Source organism: Camelus bactrianus, chromosome 18 (assembly GCF_048773025.1).
Source record: "Camelus bactrianus isolate YW-2024 breed Bactrian camel chromosome 18, ASM4877302v1, whole genome shotgun sequence".
In the NCBI taxonomy this organism is placed as follows: domain Eukaryota; kingdom Metazoa; phylum Chordata; class Mammalia; order Artiodactyla; family Camelidae; genus Camelus; species Camelus bactrianus.
The window spans coordinates 29,444,173-29,468,754 of NC_133556.1; the positions used below are offsets into that span (position 1 = coordinate 29,444,173).

General features: G+C 44.2%; 1 protein-coding gene across 1 annotated transcript in view; it reads right to left on the reverse strand.

Annotated features, from left to right (window-relative positions):
* Nucleotides 1-188: 188 nt before the first annotated feature.
* LOC105065825 (ectonucleotide pyrophosphatase/phosphodiesterase family member 7-like) overlaps nucleotides 189-24,582 on the reverse strand; it is a 32,067-nt gene continuing 7,673 nt past the window's right edge. The window contains exons 2-6 of the mRNA XM_074346729.1: nucleotides 17,603-17,748; nucleotides 8,033-8,659; nucleotides 5,411-5,648; nucleotides 4,123-4,243; nucleotides 189-2,312 (exon numbers count right to left, since the gene is read on the reverse strand). Coding sequence (XP_074202830.1) covers nucleotides 2,258-2,312; nucleotides 4,123-4,243; nucleotides 5,411-5,648; nucleotides 8,033-8,659; nucleotides 17,603-17,748 — 1,187 coding nt within the window. The 3' untranslated portion in view covers nucleotides 189-2,257. The remainder of the gene's footprint in view (nucleotides 2,313-4,122; nucleotides 4,244-5,410; nucleotides 5,649-8,032; nucleotides 8,660-17,602; nucleotides 17,749-24,582) is intronic.

Here is a 24,582-nt window from a genome sequence, read left to right on the forward strand (position 1 = left end):
AGGCGGGGCTTGGGGAGGGAGCCAGGGTTCAGGAGGCGGTGCCAGCAGGTGGCGCGAGAGGAGGTGCTGAGGAGGCAGCAGCCCAGGCGTTGCCGGGGGCCCCGGGAGGCGGGCCCAGGGTCGGGAAGGGGCGGGACCGGGCTTCGGTGGGCGGAGTCAGGATTTGGCGCCAGGTTCCTCTGGGCGGGGCAGCGAAGGCTCCCGGGGAGCGTCCAGTCAGGCCGAGGGCCAGGTAATCTTTCTCGCTGTTCCAACACCTCGAGGGTCTTTTTGGCAGAGGCCATATGGGCAGACGCGTCGTCCAGTCAGCCTTTCCTCGCCTTCCCCTTACCCCTGTGGGATGCGCCGGGGCGGGAGGGAGCCTGACGGCCGCTGCCTCCGCAGGTCTCCTCAGGTCTCAGGGCCGGTGGGCTCAGGCTGTCGCTGCCCTTTCTGTCCTTGGAAAAGTGCCCTCAGGTAAAGGTGTTGGTTTGCAAAGTGCCCCGGACACGGAGGGCAAGGAGAGACCCAAGAAGCAGGCCCCCCCAGATTGGTGGGTGGCGGTTTTGATAAGCAAATGACCTTACTTGCAAGACTTGTCCGCATCCGCCGGCCAGAATCTTAAGAGGTTATATCTGGGCCTTAATGGGATCCAGTCAGCACACAGTCCGGTGGTCTCCACTTCACGTTTCTCTCTCAGGGCTGCATTCTTGAAACAGATCCTGCCGTGGAACAGTGGGCAGAAGTACACTCCGAGGACGGGGAAGGGGTGAGGAGCCTTTGGTTCCCCGGGTCAAGCTCCGGGGTCAGCCAGGTTCCTTTGCCAGAAGTGCAGCAAGCCAAACGCTGAGACGCCGCGGTTTGTAGCAGAGAAAGGGTTTATTCACGGGACAGCCACGAGAGGAGACCAAAGGATGAACCTCAAATCTGCCCTCCCTCCCTCCTAATCATGGGATAAAGAAGCAGGGCGGTCTGGGATGCGGGGTTGTGGGGTAAGGTGATGGGAAATAAAAAGGTGAGGTAATGATCGTTTTCGCAGGCGCAACTAAGCTACAGGCATCTTCAAGGGACCCTTGTCCAGAAAATAGCATTTCTAAGGATGGAGTTTTTGACCCTCTGACATAAAAAGGTCACCTAGCAGACACTCAGGCATGCCCAGTTGGACAGCCAGTGGTCCTAACCAGTCTTAAGAAGCTGGAAGTGGACACAGCTGACCCCAAGTTCCTGGAAAACAACCCAGGCAAACATCCTATTGTTTAGGCTACATGATATCTGAGGACCTGCAAGTCTTTTGTAGCAATAATTAAAGCGAGATTGAGTGGTGAAGGCAGGCTACAGGTGTAACAGATTTAATGATGATTACCCTCTGTTTCATCGTCCTCTCAATGACCGCCAACACAAAGCCGGACCTCGGCTTCCCTAGTCCTTGGGTCTGTCCCTAATCCATCCACAGAGTCTTTTGTTCACCAAATACTTATAAGTACCAGCTATGTGTCTGGCACTTTCAGGCACTGCGGATGCAACAGTGAGAAAAACCAGGAGTGATTCCCTGCCCTCCAGGGGCTCAGGGGCTCATGGGGGAAGTGGGCATTGAACTAATTATCATGCAGATAAATATAGAAGCACAATGGTAATATGTATTGTGCCAGTGAGCACATGGAACTGTGAGGGCTTACAGTGGGAGTTTTGACTTGGCAAGGAAAGGAATCCAGAAGAAGAGTAAGAGAGCTCCTGGGGGTGGTGGGGTGGTACAGTAGTGGGGATGAGGAAAAAAAAATTACTTCCATTTGACCTTGTTATGTCTTGAGTGAAAGGCATGGTACTGCTTCTGGAGTTTGAACTGTGTTCCAAATCTAACATGTTTACATGTCTCTAATAAAACTCCATGTGGAAGCATCTTGGGAGCTAATTTGTTAAATATGCTTGCAGAAGGTAGATGAGGGGCACAGATGAAATCTTATTACCCCTTTCAGATGAGAAACACATGAGCCCTACTCAGGTATGAGAACAAGAGAGGAGAATTAATTCTAACTCAATGTATTTATTCTCTCATCTGTTCTTTGTCCACCAGGACCACGTGAGCACAGGATCTGACACAAAAAGTGATTGTGTTTTATTCCATCAACACTTGATTTAAATAAAGAGGGTATGCTATGGCTATTGCTGTGTTTTTACCCAAAATTAACAGTTTCTGGGTATGAGATGTTGCATAAATCCTCTGAGTAGGGTAGAAACACCTGACATATGACATTTGAGTCTTGGTCCTGAAGGAACGAAGTCAGAGCTCAGTCAGGCGTACTGGTTCACTTCTGCTGTTTTGATCAGCTCTCTGCCTGCAGTAGACAGTGACAGCCAGTGGGAACTGGTCAGTTAATTTCATAAATACCGAGCTTTCTGTTAACACACATAATAGCTATTAATTACCTTTCCTCTGAGGAGCAAAAGGGCATGCAGTCAACACCAGAGTCAGTGATACTGCATGATGTTATACTAAGACAGGAATAGATCTAGGCTGGTCCAGCCTCCCTGATGCCACAGACAGGAAGCAGATTGGGCAAGGACCCTGAGTGGGCCACATCACTGACCTGCACACAGAAGATACCGTTATCTTCATGTATGGGCTCTTGGGAGGGACAAAGATCATAAAGTCATACCTCAGATCTGAACCTGGAAAGATCAAGGCACTGAGGGATTTGTAATGGCCCATGGGCCTCACAGGTGTGGTGTGTTCAGGTGTAAGTGAAGATTAGGACTGCTGTTTAACATAAAAAGTGAAAATTCCAGGTGGTGGTGATGTAGAGAGAAGCATGAGGATGTATCAGAGCAGCCCTGCCAGTGCAGAGGAGATGTTATGTGCACATGTTATAGTAAAGATTCAATTTCTGGATTTGAGGCTAATAATAATAATAATAATAATAATAATAATAATAATAATAATAATAATAATAATAATAATAATAATAATAATGCATTTTAACTGTATGGAATGTTTGCCTTTTAGAAATTATGCTGTGGGCATGGCCTTTCAGTCAGTATATTGAAGTTTTTCCTTTATCTCTCCTATGGCTAATGGTTTCTGTAGAAAAGAACCAATTGATTTCTTTCTAAAATGTTGCTTCGGGGTGCAGAGACCTTTATAGGTCATGTTTCAACTTACAGGAAAATTTTGTAGTTTAAATATAAATTATGCTAAACATGGGCTTTGTAATGGAGATAAGGTTAAGTAAAGTTCTGACTTTCCTTGGGCAGTTTATAGTGTTCAGGAGGCCCTTGTGCTGTTGAGACAGGAGCTCTGTGAAAGTAGAAGAATGGTCAGGATTGGGTGTAATAAGGGATAAGGAGGCTCAGTCTCATGATATAACTATGAAGAAGTAGAAAGAGGTATACCAGGACCATATAATGCTTTGGTTGGTGGCAGGGCCAGTGTTATGTGTTGAATTATGTCCCCCAAAAGGAGATGCTGGAAGTCTTGACACCTGGCACTTACGAATGTGACCTTCTTTGGAAATAGGGTCTCTGCAGATATAATTAAGTTAGGCAGAGGTCAGACTGGATTACAGGGGGCCCTAAATCCCATGACTGGTGTCCTTATAAGAGGAGAGAACATCATGTGAAAATGGAGACACAGGGAGAAGTCGGCTGTGTGACAGTGGAGGTAGAGATTATGTCTACAAGTCGAGGAATGCCAAGGATTGCTGGCAAACACCAGAAGCTAGAGGAAGAAAGGAAGGATTCCCCCCCTACAGATTTCAGAGGGTTCGTAGCCCTGCAGATACCTTGATCTTACAGACTTCTAGCTTGCAGTTCTGTGAGACCACAAATTTCTGTTGTTATAAGCCATCCAGTGTGTGGTACTTTGTTATTGCAGTGCTAGGAAATTAATGCAACTAGAACGTAATTTTGGGGGTTCAGTGTAAGATGAAAATGTGTTTGTTAAAAAATTCAAGATTTTATAGATCAAACCAAACCGGGGACTTATCTGAGCCCTGGGCCCCATACAACGGCCCAGGTTGCAAGCCCATGAAGCTGGCCCAGGCTGCTCCGTTCTCAAAGTGCTGGACTCCTGAGGCACTCAGGAAGTGATTGAAATGGATAGTTGCAATGTGCACTGATTAACCACAAACAACCCTCTAGACTACTCACTTTTTCCGACTAATGACTGTGAATGTCACACCAGCAACAAACAGAACTGCAAGAACTCCTGTGACAACACTGAGAGCAGTTGCTGTGTTTTGGAGAGCAGATGCTCTCCGCATCTTTGCTCCTGTTAAAAAAAATCAGACAGTTTTAAATGATATGATTATCAAGAGGCTGCTCCTGGGTCCCTGGGATGTTTCCCATCCAGGCGCTAGTGAATATTAATTATGGAAACGAAACGTACATTTAACCCAAGAAAGTGCTCACTGTAGAGAAATCTCATAGGGCGAGTCGTTGAAAGCCGATTTACTAAACGACCTATTCACCAAATGACCCATTTGCCTAATGACCACTTTGCCAAATGACCAATTTGCTAAAAGCCAGTTAGCTGAGCATCAGTTGGTGGGATGTCTTGCTTATCAATAACTGATGGTCAAACACACCTCACCCCAGGCTCCCAGTGGGCTGCAGGACAGGGGTAGGGGCCAAATAGTTGTAGCAAAACTCTAAAACTTAAAAAGAAATTCTCAATAATTTAGGGAACTCTCATTCATTTACTTCATTTTCTGTAAAACAGCCTGCTTCCTGCTTCCTTCACAAGAAGATTGTGGGCAGTGGCTTGGAAGAAGGGAAAAGGGTGCAGGAAGCTGTTCTTTGTACTCCATTTCAACTGAGTGTGGTTGCTCTAAGCATGTGATAAATCAGCAGGCAGTGTCTAAGTCTCTCCTGGCAGAAGAAAAGCTGGCTTTTCAGTGTTTGTAAACACTGAATTCCCAGAGATGCTTTTTTTCTTCCTTTATATCGCCCAGATTTAGGATTTTGAAGTTTTAAGAATTAGCAACCTCATTTACAGGAACCCCTGCTCCCTTTTCCAGCCATGAGTGGAGGGCTCAGGCTTCGCTCCTCCACTGTGAGCAGCTTTCCTCCAGGAACCAGCATGCACAGAGTTGCTGAAAGAGGGTTGCTTTTTGGAATCTACAAGGGGCATCTGGGGGCAGACTGCACACAATTTTTGAGGCTCAAAGGGATTATCACTTGACTTTTTCTATGGAGAACTTTCCTTTGCCCCAAAGGCACTGATATAAAATGTCACTAACACATGGAGGGATCCATGTCTCTGCTACCTGTTCAGAGCTGCTGATAATGTTGTACTGGGGGGCATTGAAGCTGGCAGGAAACAGGATTATTCTGCTTGACTTTTCCCCCATTCAAGAAACCCCTTTTTGAATCTTTTCTATCTCAGGACAGAACAGACCACACTGCCAATCTTCTGGCGGTTGCTTTTGTATCTCACCTGACTGCTGGTTGTAAGTGTCCACAAGCATTTCCTGGGTGACTGCCAGGGAGCCATTGTGGGGCTCAGGGGTAATCCCCAGGAGCTTACACATGAGGGGGTAGATGTGGATGCTGTCAAAAGGCTCAGCCAGGTGATTCTTCTTGAAATCTGGCCCAAAAGCTCTGAATATCGTCTTCATGTCCATATAGACATTGTCAAAGCCATGATCTCCTTTGTTAAAATATAATATAAGTTGCTGAAAAAAAAAAAAAACCCCAGCAATTTTAGATTCCAATCCCTGGAAAAAACTGTTCTGTAGTTAATGTTATGCTTGTTGGATCTAGGAAACTTTAGAAAACTTAAGTGACAAGGAAAGACTGCTTTTTGCAGTAGCAGAGGGATGGAATGAAAGACTTTAAGGAAGGGAATAAAGAAAGCATGCCCATTAGAAACAACAAGAAGATAATAATTTAATCATAATAGGCTCAAACATAGAGGGCTTACTGTGAACCATGAATCGCTCTGAATGCTTTGTAAAGTGAGGGTACTATCATTATCATCCCCATTTTACAGATGAGAAAACTGCTCTGACTCATGAAGTAGCCAGTGTTGGAGCAGGTATCTGAACCCAGATTGTCTGGTTCTAGAGCTAGGTATGTTTCTTATGACACAAAAGTGTATATATATATTTTTTTTTGAGGAGAGGGATTAGAGAAGAGGGAGTTAGGACTGTAGGTAACTGTTTAATGAATGCCAAGTAGGTTTTTGTCTATCCCCCTTTTCAAATGATGAGGTTGTATCAGTCACAGCACTGTTTATATATTTTTTAGGAACAACAGATATTCTGGCATGTAAGACATTGTATATGAAAAGTTGGTCTCATATTTGGCTTGGTAAACATAGAAAGGACCTGTATGTTCAGTTCAGGCTAAACAACCAGTCCCACGGCCTTTAAGGCCATGAGGCAGCCCTTTAAGAACAAGTGCCCAGTGATAATGGCCTTATGAGCTTTGCAAGCTCCTCACTCCTGAAGAGAGAAGAGTTATGCCCATTCTGCTCTGCACATCAAGGCAGGCAGGTGAGAGGGAATCAGAGAAGTGGACTCCATGAGAGCGTTGAGACCCAGAGGATTTTCTGCCTAACAGTCCGTTTGCCAGATTAAACTGATCACAGCATCCTATCCCTCAGGCTACCTAGTTGGTCACGTTGGGAATGTGACTGTTCCATTAAATGTCTTCACATCCCTCCCAACATGTTACGTCATGAACCAGGTTTACAGAGGCCAGTGACTGTGGAATCTCTCCTTGGTAAGGCTTTAGCTCCGTGCCCCTTGAGGGATTCCAAAATACCAATAAAGTGCTGCATTTTATTGTGAATGTTTCCACCAACATTAAACAATTACCTTATGAGTTTTCCCATACCTGTTATACTCTGGACTTGTAGCAAACTAAGAGTATACAGATTGCAAACATAAATATGTTTGGCTCTTGTCCACAGCCTTAGACAAGGATTCTTCAAGATTTAACTGAGATGGTCTTTTGTCGTGTGATGTTTAAACATCACCTAAACTTTGTTCTCCCATGAATTGTTGGTTGGTAGTTAAACGAAAAAAACAAAACAAAATAACAACAGCAACACTTCACTTATGTCTCACAATTAACATTGATTTTGATATTTTCTTCTTTAGGTTTGCTTATTTTTTTCATAATAGCTTTGTTGAGATGTAATTCATACACCACACAAGGCCATTTAAAGTATACAATTCAGTGATTTTTTAGTGTATTCAGAGTTGTGAAACTATCATCACAATCAATTTTAGAACATTACCATCACCCCAAAAAGAAAGTTTGTACCCTTCAACAGTTACCTCCCATTTCTCCCAACTTCCCCTGGCCCTAGACAACCACCAATGCTTTGTTTCTATAGATTTGCATATTCTGGACATCCCATTTAGATGGAATCATACAGTATGTGGTCCTTTGTATCTGACTTCTTTCACTGAGCATCATGTCCTCAAGGTTCACTCAATCTGTAACATGTATCAGTATTTTGTTTCTTTTAATGGCTACATAATATTTCATTGTATGGATAGACTATATTTTGTTTATCCACTCATCAGTTGATGGGCAATTGGTAATGCTGCTATGAACATTTGTGCATAAATTTTTCTGTGAACAGAATTGCCTTTTTTTGATATATGCAAATGGGAACTAGCAGATGGTTTTTTGGATGAATCTCCTGGTGATCTGTGCATAATGATCAAACACATAGGCCTTACACTTCTAATCCCAAATAACTTCTCTCTAGCTTTTGTTTCTTCCTTGTTAAAATGGAGAGATAAGAGCATCTATCTTTAGAGTTGTTGGGAATAAAAAATGAAGTAACTCATATTGAATTTTTAACGCAGCTTTGGACATTTAAAGTTGGTGAGGGATGTTTGTCATTATCATTGCATAATGGTAACTTGGGGCAGGGTTGTTTGGGTGGGATGTGGGGTGGGGGGTGAGGAACACTTAGAAAGCCCCGGGTTACAACTCATCATGCATACCCTTATGTTTTGATTTTTTTTCAGACCTGTCCTTCCCTAGTGGCTGCTTCCCAGATCCAAGATTGTTGGTACTCATTCTAGAGTCTACTTACCCCACTGATGCTATAACCAGAGTCACCGTACATCACAATTGGCAGGACCCGCTCGTGTTTGGCAAAATGGAAGTGTTCCGGAAATTCCTCCTTCTTGTAGACATTGAGGTGAGGGTGTGCATTCTTCAGTGCTTGGTACATCACTTCCTCTTGCCCTGGTTTGGGCAGGAGCATCCCAAAACCGCCGTAGTCCACGATATCAAACTTGACCAAGTCCTGGAAGCTGATGTAGTCGGTCAGGAGGATCTCGGTGACATTGGGCTTCTTTTTCACGGTGGTCATGCCGTGATCTGATGTGATGATGACGTTGAGGTGCTCTGTCAAGCCGTACCTCTCAATGGCTTCCACCAGGTACCCAATGGTCCTGTCGATTTGCTGAATCATCACCCTCCTGTTCTCTGTCTCAGGCCCATAGCGGTGTCCCACACTATCTGGCTCTCCGTAGTACAGAGTCACGAAGTCGAAGTCTTCCTTGGTGAACCAGTTCATGACGATATCAATGTTCTCCCTCCACTCCGTCTCATTGCTGTTCGGGTGGGTGTATGACTCCACCAGGGACCGCTGGACAGCCTCCCCTTTGTACGTGGCGCCTCCCCCAGGATAGTGGAATGATGCTGTTTTCCTCCCCTGCAAGGGCAAGAAGAAAATCCCATCAGGGTCATTTCTCATGTCTTTCTCATAATGTGCAAAGCCCAACATGTCAGCATCCCTGTCCTAGTCCAGAGGCATAGAAAACATGTGGGCTTTGGAGTCAGATAGGATTGGTGTCATTGCTGGTGTCACCAGGATCTTATGGACTCTAAAACACCATTAGTTGTGAGACGTGCCGTTATTTTATGGGCTCCTATGAAGAAAAATGCTGCCAATGAAACCACAACACTCCAGCAATTCGAAGATGCATTCCAACTTCTGGGACGGCAAAATGAAAAAAAAAGATCCCTTAGAATGGAGGAAAAATGGCACTTTCTTAGTTGGTGATGGTGAGTGAGTTCTTTAATCTCTTAGTGCTTCACTATTTCTACCTGTAAAATGCCAAAAAGTTGATGATGGGATTTTTGTGAGGACTAATCCAGGTAACTTTAAGATAAAGTGTTGGGCACCGTGTTCTGGCCTCTAGACATAACTAGCCACCCACAGGCCTTCCCCGATGTGTGCAATGGACCGTTAATATATTTGCCTGTCAGCACCCACTCCCCAGCCTGCTGGTTCAGAGCGCCTGACTTCCCCTGGAGCTCTCCTCCTTGCTCTTACTCCATGCCTGGTTTGGGATATGCTGGCTCCATGTCAGACTTCACAGATGGGCTGTGGCTCTGGCCTGGCCAGTCAGGAGATACTGTATCCCTTGGCCACAGCAGTTGGTTCAGCCTTGGATCCATGTCCCAGTCAGAGCCAATGAGATGAGATCTGGGGACTTCCTATGGGGCTGTTGGAGAGGGGAGAATCTGCCCAACTGGTTCCTGTCTCTAATGCTTATAAACTTCAGGGGTGTTTGCAATAAGGGGAGACTGTCATCTTATTCCCTGTGCAGATATCTGCCGAGACACTGGGCTTGACGACCCAACCAGAGGCGGACAAAGGGTTGTTAAAGGTGTGCCTGATGCTGGATTGCCTGGGTTTATCTTTTCTCTCCTACTTGGATGCTCTCCACATCAGTTTCCTCATTTGTCAAATGGAGATGTTAATGCCACCCTGTGGGGTGGTTTTGAGGATTAAATGCATGTAGAGCACATTAGGAAGTGTTCAGTGAGCATAGCTTTTATTTTTCCTGGAGAGGAACAAAGAGCATTGGGGCTGGACGGCATGGTCAGGCGAAGAGGGGGCAATGATGATTTCCTCTAGTTTCTGTCTCTGGAGGGGCACTGAAGGTGTGTCTGAAATCTGCCTGTAGACCTCAAGGTTGGGGTCTGTAGAAGGAAGATGAGACTGGGGGCTCCATTCATGGCAGAAACAGCTGCAACAGGGGGGATGGGATTCCTTACATCAGAGGAATGGGGTGGGTCAGCCATGAAATGTGTCTGAGTCTTGTAAGGCCCAGGCAGGGCTGGGGGTTGCTGCTTGACCCTGAGACCCTTGTCAGTGGAGCCCAGTGAATTTCACCCTCTATGTCCCATCATAGGCAACGAGGCAGGGCAGTAGATTACAGCCACCAGGAAAAGGGCCATGGCCTCCCTGCAAGCTGTCATAAGAGGAGTTGCCGTCTCTTTCCTCTCCTTGTCTCCAGTGAGTAAACCAGGGAAAGAGGGGTGGGGGACCTGAGAGAGTAGACCATAGGTCATATTCCTTCTGCTCCAGGGTCTGTGGTGAGGGTAGGGAGCATGCTGAGTAGCAGGGCTTTGACTTGGATATAAGATGAAGGTTTTACCATGAGCAGACCTGAGTCTTCAGACTGAAAAGGAGCCTGTTTTAACAATATATGTGATTTCAAAGTCATGAAAATATTAAGTGATTTGTTCCCCAAGAGAAAGGTGGTTTTTGACAAAGCTTGGTAAAATTGTTAGGAAAGAGAATAATTTTATGGGCACTCACCAACGAGTTAACAATAAGGTGGACACATCCTACTAAATAGTTTCTGTTGTTGTAAAGTGGCAACTCAACCAGGACCTGGCACAGAGTAAGCATTCGATAGATTTCTGGTTTCATGGATGACTGACCTGCTTATCTGGGGAGCAAGTACTTTCCTTCATCTCAGCTATTAACTTGAGAGCTATTCTGTGACAATTCTTGTGTCATCTAAGATGTAGGTATTCTGAAAAACACTCTAAAGTTCATTAATTTTAGTAGAACTAAGAGAGGGTGCTGGTGCAATGGTGCAATCTGGTACAGAGAATAAATTATGGAGAAGAATTGTGGGATAATGGCACCTGGGTTGTGGGTATCTATCTGGCCTACAAATGAGCAGAAAAGTATAACCAAGTGTAATACTAAAACTTCCCATGTACCATTTGAGAGAAAGAGAAACAGGGAAGGAATTTGGAAGTTGTAGGGGATGCTGTTGGTGCCCCACCCAGATCCCTTTACTGGGCCAGTGCACTCATACCCATTTCTGTGAGGGTGCCTGCTAATGTCTCTCAGCTGCCCCATGTTACGGAGAATTCCCTTGCCACGTGGCCAAGTCCTGCCTCACCTGGGCAGGTATCCTGTACTGCTTCTCTATCCCCAGCAGCCCATGGCCAGTGATTGACAGGAGGACAAAAAGCCAGCTCCCTGGCCTCAGGGTGGTGTAACATGGGGGCGCAATTCATGCACCAGATTTTCCCATGGAATCAGGCTGAAGCTGGTCTCCATATGGGGTCTCGTCTCACTCAGCTTTTTCTCCTGCCCTGTCAGTTTTCCCATCTCCTGAGAGCTCTCCCTCAGTACATTACATGCACCGCATCCCTGCCTCAGGCTCTGCTTTTAGGAAGCTTGACCTAAGAAATACTTTGCAAGATTCCAGAAGCTCTGCTGTCCACAGCTATAGGTGAAATACTGTCCTTTCTGCCCTCAAGCATTCATTTTCTATTGTGTGATCCTGTTTTATTTTCTCCAAAGCACTTTTCTTAATCTAAAATTATCTTAATTTGCTTACTTTTTTACTATCTAGTTCCCTCCTCTAGAAGGTGAGCTGTGTTGATCTTGTTGACTGCACTTTTCCTGGGACCTAGAACAGGCCTGGCTCAGAGTCAGTGCTGATGGCTGATTAAATGCGTGTTGAATGAATGCATGAATCATATCTCCTTTTAGGGGTGCAAAACCCATCCTATTCTCACTCTTGGTTAACTTATGGAAATACTCACAGAAATGTTTTCTCTTTTGGGTTCTATCATCTTATTTGTACCCTCTACAGGTAACACATTTTCCTTTCTGATAATAGAATTTCTATGGTTGCTTTAACTTGCAAATCCTCTAATATTTATTTATTGCATTTCTGATTGGCATTAGACCTAATTCTTAGCTTTTAATGATGGTACTTTATTTAACTTACATATAAATTGGCTTTACTCTGAAGTATGGAATTGACTGGAAGGATGAAATTTCTAACATTGTGTAGAACATAGTTTGGCTATTTTATTATTTAGAATAAGCTGACAATGACATTGTGAGGGACTTAGGCAGCCCTGCATATCCTGCTGTTTACATGTTAAATCTCAGATGTTCCCAACTTGAAACTGTTTTCTCATGCTGTGTTCTTAACACACGCACTTTCCTTACAGATATCCCAAGCTGGGGGTAGGGTATAGCTCAGTGATAGAGTGCATGGTTAGCATGTACAAGGTCCTGGGTTCAATCCCCAGTACCTCCATTAAATAAATACATAAATACATAAATAATAAAAGCTAACTACCTACCCCCCAACAAAAAATAAAAATAAAATAATAAAGTAAATGAAAGATGAGAAAGATATTCCAAAGCTGTAGTCTTAGGAAACCATGATTCTTTTTGCTTGGTCCCGTAGGAGTTTTAGGATTTACGCTGCTTTGTGAAATGAGCTCCAAAGAGAAATGTGTATGTGATGTGCGCACACACACACTCACTTGACTCTGTTTATTTGGGACCTATGATAATCAAAAGTGCTGTTTTCAACAAACACTTCTGAGAGGCAATCTGAGCACTTAATTGGGTGCAAAAGAGTGGGTATTTACTATTCTACCCTTTAATTAGCATAATCAGTGTTTCCAGTAGCATTAGCAATCGGAAAATCGCTAGTTTTATTAGGTGCATTATTCTTCCTTAGTGTAGTGTTGCATAAGTGTGGCTATTATTCTTAAGTTGCTTCTTTAAAACAAGAGTTGGTACTTCTTAGGGCAAAGCCTGACTGTTGGGTTTTGTACAGAATCTACTGTTCAGAACCAATCATCAAAGGAAGAGTTTCCATTTGGTTTTGCATTTTGTCTTGTCTCTTCCTTTAGGTGACAGAATTAACGTCACAAGGCACATGGGTTTTAGGAAGGCTGGTGAAGTGTTCATCACAGCTGTGCTTTTGTGGGGGAGTATGTGTGTTTTAGAGAAAGGAGTTTGTTACTCTAGGGAGTGACTGAGTGGGAAGAGATGGATTCCATGTATTTGAAATTCAGAAGTCAAGGTTGGTTCTGAGTGTTTTCATTGCTTTCCTGTGCTCTGGAGGAGTCACTGAACAGAAGGAAGCTAGATGGCCAAGATTCTGTATTTTCTCCCCCTCTGACACTCTTTCAGAGGACCCGGTCCTGTTGCAGACTCTTAGCAGCCCTGAGGATCTCACCCACGTCATTCCTCTGCCGTTTCACATCTTACTATGTTTTGTGGCTCTTCCATGGAGAGGATAAACATGCCCCTAGGTTTTTATGGTTTTCTTGGGTCTTACAGTCATGGCTGCCTGCCTTCCTCTGAGAATTAGGACTTCTGAACTTGGTGAAACACGTCAGCCATTGATCACGTTCAGTTATCCTGGGTGCTCATTTAAAATCCCAGCCTGCTCTCAATGGGGCCTCTCTGTTTGTAGCCTGACCATTGGCGAAGTCCTCATGGGGTGTGAATATGCTTGTGGGCTATGGATAATGGACCCAAAGGTGGTCAGGAATCCTGTTTTCTAGGCATCCTCCACTGAGACACACCAATTCTCATATCTTGATGGGCTCCTGTGGCACTAGTGTCACTGAAGGAAAACATTCTCGTCCTATTAAAAGTTAATGCATCCATCTCCACAAAGCCAGCCTGGAAGAGACTCAGGAGAAGGATGGATTTCCCCAATGATGGATATAGGGCAGACCACCCTCCAGCCCTCCCTGGCAATGCAGATGTGCCTCTGAATGGCATTTGGCATTTGTTCCCCTATTTCCAGGGGGCTGACCTGGGGCCGCAGGTTTGCTCTGACTAAAGCAGCTTTTGTGTCAGCTCCTCAGGGAGCTGACTGATGGCCCTGTCCCTGGTGGGAGTTGCCAGTGGCAGAACGCGATACACCAACTTGACATTCACTTGCCAAACGAGTGGCATGTTGTCAGTCGCCTGGCCCTGCATCAGCCTCTTTTTGTACCACCACTTATGAATTCAGCAAGGGGGAAAAGTACTCTGATTATGACTTGAGCAGAAGGAAACAAAGTCCTGCAAATAAATGACGAGGAGACAAGAAGGACGCATGAGAAAATGTTACCAGAAACCTCATGCCAGTGAACAAATTTCATAGCAAGAGCGGTCCTGAGTTTTGAATAGTGAATTCAGGAAGACTATCCAGACCTCCTTAGCAGCTAGGCAAACACAAGATTCACTCTGAAATGCATGGCTAAATGCTTTGGCCACAGAAGAAATACTGTATCATGGTTAAGAGTTAAGATTTGCTGTCCACACACCTATAGTCAATTAATCTTCAGCATAGAAGGCAAGAATATACAATGGAGAAAAGACAGACTCTTTGGCAAGAAGTGTTGAGAAAGCTGGACAGCACATATAAATTAATGAACTTAGAACACTCCCTCACACCATACACAAAAATAAACTCAAAATGGCTTAAAGACTTAAACTAAGACAGCACACCATAAATCTCTTAGGAGAGAACATAGACAAAACATTCTCTGATATAAATTGTAGCAGTGTTTTCCTAGGTTAGTCTCCCAAGGTAAAGGCAAAAATAAACAAATAGGGCCTAATTAAACTTATAAGCTTTTGCACAGCAAAGGAAACCATAAAGAAAAGGAAAAGACAACCTACGGACTGGGAGAAAATATTTACAAATGATGCAGTTGACAAGGGCTTAACTTCCAGAATGTGCAAATAGCTCATACAACTCAATAACAAAAATACACAAACAGCCCCATTGAAAGATGGGCAGAAACCTAAACAGCTATTTCTCCAAAGAAGACATGCAGATGGCCAATAGACACATGAAAAGATATTCAATATTGCTAATTATCAGAGAAATGCAAACCAAAACTACAATGAGGTATCTCCTCACACTGGTCAGAATGGCCATCAATAAAAAGTCCACAAACAATAAATGCTGAAGAGGATGTGGAGAAAAGGGAACCCTCCTACATTGTTGGTGGGAATGCAGTTTTGTGTAGCCACTATGGAAAAATAATATGGCAATTCCTTCAAAAACTTAAACTAGAGTTACCATATGATCCAGCAGTCCCACTCCCAGGCATATATCTGGAGAAAACTCTAGTTTGAAATGATACCTGCCCCCCAACATTCATAGCTGCACTATTTACGATAGCCAAGACATGGCAGCAACCTAAATGATTGGATAAAGAAGTTGTGGAATTGGTGGGGCATATAGCTCAGTGGTAGAGTGACTGCTTAGCATGCACCAGGTCCTGGGTTCAATCCCCAGTACCTCCATTAAAAAATAAATAAACCTAATTACCTCCCCTATGAAAAAAGAAGTGATGTATATATCTACATGCACACACAATGGAATACAACTCAGCTATAAAAAGAATGAAATAATGTCATTTGTAGCAACATGGTTGGACCTAGAGATTATTATACTTAGTGAAGAAAGTCAAAGACAAATATCACATGATACCACTTATATTTGGAATCTTAAAAAATGATACAAATGAACTTATTTACAAAACAGAAACAGACTCACAGAAAACAAACTTATGGTTACCAAAGGGGAAAGGGGGTAGGGGAGGGATAGATTAGGTGTATGTGATTAGCAGATACAAACTACTATATATAAAATAGATAAACAACAGGGTTCTATTGTATAGCACAGGGGGAAGCACATATATTCAGTATTTTGTAATAACCTATAATGGTAAAGAATATGAAAAATAATATATATGTATAACTGAATCACTATATTGTATACCAGAAACTAATACAATATTGCAAATCAACTATACTTCAATTAAAAAAAGACAAGAGTTGCTGGACCCAGAGTGAGTTCAAATCCCAGCTCTGCCTCTTGCTAGCTTTGTGACTTTGAGAAGTTATGGTATCGCCTTGTGCCTCACTTTACTTATCCGTTAAAGGGGTGTAATCTTAGCACCTACTTCAGGGTTATAAATTAATATACATAAAACACTTAAATCAGTGCCTGGTGCATAGTGAATGTTATGGATGTTATTTTCTTGGGAGGACAGGTTTTATTTGCATGGTCTATGCCTCCAAGTTTAAAAATGTGTCAGCAGAGGAAGGAATCTAGAGCCCAACAGTTAGGGGGAGAAAATGAACCCAAGGTAGAGTAGGGTCACTGACAGCCCGCTATGATCCTTCTAGAGCTGTATTTTCCAACATGGTAGCGTCTATGTGGTATTTAGATTTAAATTTAAATTAATTAGCATTACATTCAATTAAAAGTTCAGTTCCTTGGTCTCACTAACCATATTTCAAGGGCACAATTACCACCTGTGCCTTGTGGCTTCCATATTGGACGGTGCAAAATAAAACATGTCCATCATCACAGAATATTCCGTTGGGTAGTTCTAGCTTAGAGCTATAATGACCAGCTGAAGACATGCTGAAATGATTCAGCCTCCATTTATCAGAATGACAGTTTTGGGTAGTTAGTGCTAAGCACCTTACATGCATTATCTCAGTTAATTCTCCCAATGATCCTATGAAGCAGGGACTCTGACAATCCTAATTCTATGAGTGGGGAGAATCAAGCACAAAGAGCAGGTCATTGCCCAAGGTCATGCAGCTGGAGAAGGGTGGAGCTGGTCAGATCCTGCTCTGGGAGTCTAAGTCCACAGCCTGCATTCTGAGCTGTTGCAATTACTCCCTCTTTCCATGTAACATATACAGTGTGGGCTGGGAACAGAGATGCAGGGTTAGGACCCAGGGTAGCTTTGGCGCCCAGGCTGGTGTCTTAGGGGAGGATGAGGAGGATCTATTCTGAAGTGATGACTTTGGAAGCTCATGGAGAAAACACGAAGCTGACAATAGGTTTGGGGCTGGAAGTTAAATGCACAATTACAGTATCTGCTTTTTTGAAGCAATAATGAATAGCCACTGGGATACTTTCAAGCAAATGTTCTCATCAGAGCTTTTCATGCATTGAATGGTCAACTTTGTTCCTAAGGGCTTTTATGCCTAAGTCCAAGGCAAGTGTATAAAGAGATATTTATTAAAGAGCTGTTGGGTCCAGACCCTATGATGAGCCCTGGAGGTACAATCATGATTATGCTGACTCTGCCCTCATGGAGACTCATCCTTCGATAACAGCTAAAACTTACTGAGATATGCATTAAATGCACATTTTATTTAATCCTTACATCAATTCTTTTCAATAGGCACATCATCATGAACCCTATATCACATTTTTAAAAAATTGAAGTATAGTCAGTTTACAATGTGTCAATTTCTGGTGTACAGCATAATGTTTCAGTCATACATATATTCCTTTTCATTTTCTTATATCAAATTAAAATTTTTTACTATTATTATTTTTTAATGGAGGTACTGGGAATTGAACCCAGGACCTGGTTCATGCTAAGCACATCCTCTACCACTGAGCTATACCCCACCACCCATCACATTTAGGGAAACAGATGCTTAGAGAGGTTAAGTCACTTTCCCAAGGCCACACAGCTTCTAACCACTGTCCACATGCCCAAGAATGAGAGGTGACATCCCAAGAAGTGAGCCCAGGGTCTCTGACGGTACCTGTCTCTGGGCTGTGATCCAGAGGGGAAGAACACCATTGTCCCACCACTCAGTCTTGTTCTGTGTGGTCTTGTAGGAGTACTTCTTGAGTGTCTCTGTGTTAAACATCATGTTGTGAATGACTCCGTGATCTTCAATCCAACGACCTTGTGGATAAAGAAGAAGGTGTTGATAAGTTATATGAATGGATGCTGCCAGAGTGTCTGTGGGGTCTTAAGATCACCTTTCCCAACATCCTTCAGGTTGCCTCACTTAATCCAGGGGTTGTCCCTCTAGGCTTCAGACTTGTTTCTTTGGGGTACAAATGTTGGTAGCCACAAAGCAAGGGTTCATCACATCTCACCCTTGCCAGATTGGATCTGTTTCCTCAAACAGACCTCACAGCCCTGGGGTAAGTTGGTGTTGGCTGCTGAAGCTGATGAGGGAGGCGGGTGCAGGGAGACCAAGTTCCTTTGGGTTATTCTGTGTCCAGAAGCTAAGAGCCTGGTATTTGGACACTTCTTGTGGGATGATTTTCCTCATCTGCTTGTGATGATCTGATTCTATATCAAGTATCCAGTGGGCCTAATTCTTGGCAAACATCCCAGGGTTCTTCCTAGGACTCCCATGGGCTGCAGTGAGGGAACCAGTGGAATCAGGAAGGTTATCTAGATGTAGATGGGTGTAGACTTACTTCTCTCTACATAAGAGAGGAAGGCAGATACTGGGGAATGTGAGTAAGCTAGATTGTTATTGAAAACATGGGAATTGAACCAAATATGGGGGAAAAAACCCACTGTGAGACTGCTGGTAGGTAAAGTCCCCCAAGAGGGACCAAGGCTTTGAATGGGAAAGAAGCAAAAACAGTTGTTGCTTTATCGTTTCAGCCTTGTAGGCAGGCCTGACAGCCAACCACGTGTGGGGTTGTCAGAAAGAAGTTGTGCTGCTGTCAGGGACTGGGGCCTTGGGGTGTTAAGATTCCTGGTCAGGGATCACATCAGGTGGTTGACAGGGGAAGAGCAGGGACTTTGAATCTATGAGAGCTGAGTGCCAACCCTGACTTGGCTTCTGAACTTGCTTTGTGAACTTGAACAAGCCTTGGTTGGCATGTATAACAGGGGGTGGGGGTCTGTGTGATGGAATCACAGCATATGTTTCCCATCACACCACATGCCAATGTCTTTTTCTGAGTACCTGGGAACATTTACTCATCTAAAGCTCCCAACAGCCCGGCAAGGTGGGAACTATGATAGCTCCTCCTTAGAGCTTTCCCCCTTTGCAGGAAACTGAGACAGAGTTTGCTCAGGGTCATGCAGCAGAGCTGGTATGGAACCTGGGAAGTTTGATTACAGCCCATGCTCCTGCCCGGCATCCCCCATCCCAGTAAAATTAACATAAAATTAACCATTATCATTTTAAAGTGAATAATTCTGTGACATTTAGTACATTCACAATTGTGCCACTACCACCTATTTCCAGTTCTGAAACATTTTCATCCTCCCAAAAGGAGACTCTGTCCATTAGCTGTCACTTCCTTGCCCCCTGGCAGTCATTCATCTGCTTTCTGTCTCTGTGGATTCACCTCTTCCAGACATTTCATGGAAATGGACTCATGCAATACGTGACCTTTTGTTTCTGGCTTCTGCCACTGAGCATTATGTTTCCCAGCTTCGTCTATGCCGTAGCATGAATCTGTACTTCATTCCTTTTTATGGCTGAATAATATTCCATTGTGTGGATAGACCAGGATTTGTTTATCCATCCATCAGTTGATGGACGTTTGGGTTATTTCCCTTTTTTGGCTGCTGTGAATAATGCTGTTGTGAACACTCATGTGCAAGCATCTGTTTTGAGTCCCTGCTTTCCGTTCTCTTGGGTATATACCTAGGAGTAGAATTGCTGGATCATATGGTAATTCTGTGTTTAACTTTTTGAGGAACTACCAAACTATGTTCCATAATGGCTGCATCATTTACCTTCCCACCAGCAATGTTCAAGGGTCCAATTTCCCCATATCCTCGCCAACACTTGCTATTTTCCCTTTTTTGATTATGGCCAACCTAGTGAGTGTGAAGTATCTCATTGTGGTTTTGACTTGCATTTCCTGAATGCCTGAAGATGTTGAGCATTGCAGCCTATGTGTACCCTGAGTGAGAGTACTCTGTTAGGGGTAGGCAGAGCCCAAATGGGCAAGAATCTTTGGAGCCTTACAAATGAATAATGGAAGGCTTCTGAAATCTATAAGGAACCCTCTTGTTACAGCTTCCTGGTGACTGAGCCATACCATCACAGCAGATGAAATGGAAGCACAGAGATAATTTACCCAGGGAGCAGCTGGCCTTCACTGCGCGCACCCCTCCCTTTAAGCCTGTAATATCCTGGATCCTGTTCTGTGTGACTTTCTCCACCCAGTAAAGAGCAAATCACCCTGGAATTATGAACACCTGCCATTTCACCTATTCTAGTGTTTCTCCACGGTGTTTTCTACCATCAACATTGGAATCAATTGAGTTGCTTATTAAAAACACAGATTCCTGGGTCCTCACTCTAGCCATTGCTGAAACCACAGTTGTAGGGTAGGGTCCAGGAGTCTGCATTTTAACAACCTCTCCCTGTGGTTTTAGTGCCCACTAAAATGTCAGAACCCCCGATTCAGGGGCTGTTAGTCATTCACATGTGCGTGTGGATTAATTCTAGCAGATTGCCCTTTAGGGACCAGGGGAAGGGCAGACAGCTGTCAAAACCTGGATCACTCCAGTATCTGGGGAAACCTCGGGATCTAGAGCCACTGGGAGGATGTGGGAGGAGGAATTGGAGGAAGCCGTGGACACAGAAACTTCCTCCTCCTGCACCCTATGGATTCTGGCTTCCATGCCCTGGGACCCAGAGATCATTTATAACACTAGTTAAGTAGACTAGCCTGGGAGCCAATCGTAGAATCCATTTCCCCCTAAAGCAGTATTACCCAAGTAATACTAACCTAAAATGAGTTCGGGGAGCATGACCCTTCCATTGGCACATGGCACATCCCAGTAATTGTACAAAGGGAACCATCTCCCTGGTGTTTGGGTTATTTCCACCCTGACAAAGTCATTTTCTAAATCCAATCAGTGCCCGGGGATCACTCATGACCCAGCAGAGGTTTTCTGTGCCCAGTTGGTTCCTCCCCCCTGCTGCTGAAGCCTCTTTATGCCTGTCAAGGGCCAGTTTTGGAACATGGGCAAAACAAGACAGAAGAGAAGAAGCCAAGAAACATGCAGGGAGAAGCCAGCTCAGTTGTCCTTAAGTTGCATTTTCTACTCTGGAGACAGTCGGGGACCTGGCTGGAAAAACCACATGAAGGCGACACTGTTGGCTGTGCCTGGATTTCCAGAGACTGCAAAGGATCTGGTTTCACTTGGGTCACACAGTGCTGCAGAAGGGGGGCTGGACTCGGAGGCAGGACCCCTGGTCTTGGCTCTTGTAAGCCCTTGCTCTCTCTTTGTGCCTCAGTTTCCCCACCTACAGAACGAGCAGGGTTAATGATTTCCAAGGGCCTTTCTGACTCTGTCATTCTGGGAGTCTTCTCTGCTGTCATTTCAGTGTCTGGCAAAGACATGGATAATTATGCAAGTGAAACAGGAAGTAGGATGAGCTCTTCTAGTGAATGGGACTCCTGCTGCTTGCTAATTATGCTTTAATCGGGGTACAGTGCATACTCCCACACTGTCTGTTAAGGCGAGGTGCAGGTAATTCATCCAGCAGAGCATTTCAGGTCTGGGAACAAACCTAGCTAGATTCAGCTCCTTCCTTTGGTTCTCAGGGACGGATGTTTATTTCTCAAATACTTGCAGAGTGAATTTAGGAAACCAGGAAGTCCAAAGTTTGATCCAACCCCTTCCTTTCCCCCTCCATTTCTCAAACATTTTGAGACAAGTACTATCATAGATTACCTTGTGGTATTTACGTTCTAGCTGGGGGCGGGGGGAGACAGAGAGTTAAAAATAGAGCATATTCTGGGGTGCCTGCAGTGCTCACAGGTACCTTTTCTTGGAATTTCCCTACACAGAGACCCTGCTGGAAGGCAAGGCTAGGCACCATATTTATACTACGTCCCCTCCCTGTGTTCAGTTGGTTGGTGGGAAACCCAATTCTTTCTCAAGACTTGAACCAAGATATGTAGTAACTAATCAGCTGGTGGTGGGCTCTGCTGTCTCCTGTGATGATCCAGGGGCAAAAAGAGAAAGGTGGTTGGAAGTGAGAGAAGCAGAGGTAAGCAAGTCCATGGGGCTTCTGAGAACCAGAAGGAAGTTTGGCTTCTATAACTGCAGTTTCTATTCCCTGATTCCCTCTAATTTTGTTCCCATGCTCATGAGTTTGCCTGTTAGAGCCTCACCTTGCGGTCCTTTCCCTTGAGCTAGCAAGAATGGATTTCTGTTTCTTACAACCCTTGTTCCCACAGCAGGCTGTGGCTGAGAGTAGTAGGGATGCCCCTCATTTATTTTGGTGTCTCCCTGGCACAAAGCATTGAGCTTTGCCCTTAGCAGCCATTCAACACATGTTTGTTGGATTTAATTGAACTCCCTCCCACCCTCTGCCCACTTTGTACATGGCCAGGTATGAACTGAACCAGTAGGAAGCAGATCTTGATTTAGTCCAAAGTCAATCTGGGAAAAAATACTGTAGTGGGATTAACATAAACCTATAAATAATAATTAAATAAACCTATGAAATAAAACTTTAGTGGAATTAAAATGCATAACAGGTGTCTTGGAAGGGTATAGATCAGTAGTAGAACACATGCTTAGCATGCATGAGGTCGTGGGTTCAATCCCCAGTACCTCCATCAAAAAAAAAATGCATTACTCAATACACTCAATAAGAGCTCTCCCTCTCCCCAAACATTTGCTCAGTTCCTACTTACTCTTTTCAGGTGGAACAGTAACTATTTGCCAATAGTCCATTTGGGCATATACACACTTTCATGCATTCGTTTATTTAACAATAATTTAAGAACCTCCTATGTGCTATTCACTTATTCCTTTGAACTAACCTAACATATTAAGCTGTAAACATATCCTCATTTTCCTCTTGATTTGTGGGGTCCAGAGCTTCATTAAGTTCACATTCCCAAAACCGAAGAAGAGAGGTCTTACGAACCAGCTAGGATGAAATCAGTGGGGAAGAACAGCTGCTAAATCAAGTCAACCAACCACCTTAAATCAACCCAACGCTCCAGTCTTGTGTGGGCAGGCTCATTTAGAATGACAGCCAAGACAGTGATGGAAAGACAACCCCCACAGGGGCTCAAAACCACACTCCAGGTGTACACACCTGGAGTGCCACCTGTTGAAAATCCACTGGGTCAGTACAGAAGTGCTGGAAATGAGAACAGGTGGCTCAGTTTACCTGTGGGAATGTAAAACCTTATCAACTCCTGCTACAGAGATGAGGCCTGACCCCAACACCACATCACACGATGGCAGCCCTTTTCTGGACAGGGAGATCAGACTCTAGTGCCCATTTTGCCAAACTGCTCTCGCTCATGTGCAACTGCAGATGAAAAGTGCTGACATTGCTTCTTTCTGACATTGCTTTTTAATTATGGCCATCAATAAATCATTCTATCCTTGAACAAGGTTTGAGAATGGCCCTAAGGCAGAGGCACGAATTCTCAGGAACGAGGCCAACAGGGAACGGCATTCTTGCTCCCCACCTCTCCCTTTCATCTGCTGTCAGAAGCAGAAATGTTCTCTCTTCAAGAAGCTGGAGGAAAAAAAAAAAAGAAGAAGCTGGAAGCAGAGGGCTACACCTGCATTCCATCTGGGAACCCTATTAACACACAGTTTTACCCTTGGCCTGCCTTCCTGGCCACTGTCACAGAGACAGGATCTGTCCTCTCTTCTGCATTTTTTTCTCACTTCATTTTTCCCCTTACTGGGGTAGTGGCCTGAATAGTGCCCCCTGTCCCTCCCCAAAAATATGTCCATATTTTTATTCTCAGAACCTGCAAGTGTTGCCTTATTTGGAAACAGGGTCTTTACAGACATAATTCAGTGAAGGATTCTGAGCTGAGGAGACTGTCCTGGATTATCTGTGTGGGCTCTAAATCCAAAGATAAATGTCCTTATAAGAGGCAGAAGAGGAGAAGACACAGACAGAAAAGGAGGAAGCAATGTGACCACAGAGGCAGAGTTTGGAGTGATATGGCCACAAGCCCAGGAATGCTGGCAGCTACCAGATGCAGAAGAGGCAAAGAAGGCTTCTCCCTTAGAGCCTCCAGAGGGAACACGGCCCAGTGACTCCCTGATTTTGGGCTTCTGGCCTCTAAAGACTTTGTTTATGGTGCTTTGTTAGAGCACACCTGTGCCTTCAGTCTCAAGTGGTTCCAGTGTCTCCTTTCAAAGCCTTGGAATCCAGAGCGGTCATGATTTTTCGCTCTGTTGCTCTGGCATTTGGAGCCGACCCTTCTTCTTGTATGATGCGTGGGCCTGCAGCATTGATTGGCATCACCTAGGAGCTTGTTGGAAATGCAGACTCTCAGGCCCCACCCCAGACCCACTGAACCAGAATCTGCATTTTAACCTGACCTTCCCCAGGTGGTTCATATACATGTTCAAATTTATGAAGCACTAGTAGGAGAAACTCTAAGGTGGCAATTAGATCTTTTCTCCACCTGCAAGAATCCTACTAGTTTCTTCATGTCAAATCTGTTAAATATGATGTGGAGATTTTGTAAAAACAAACCAAAGCAAACCCTTAGGTTAGAACTGCATGGTGATGTGTTATGGATACAATGACACAATGTCTGAAATTTGCTTTAAAAGATTCATGATGGAAAGAAGGAAGGAAGAAAGGAGGAAAGAAGGCAATTGGGTGGGGACAAAGGAACAAGACTGCAGCTTGGTGCTGGGTACACAGGGCTTCACCGTGCAATTTTCTCTGCTTTTTCTACATGTTGGAAATTTCCATAATGAAAAGTTAGGAAATGTCCTGGTTTCCCAGCCTTCCTTATTTTCAGT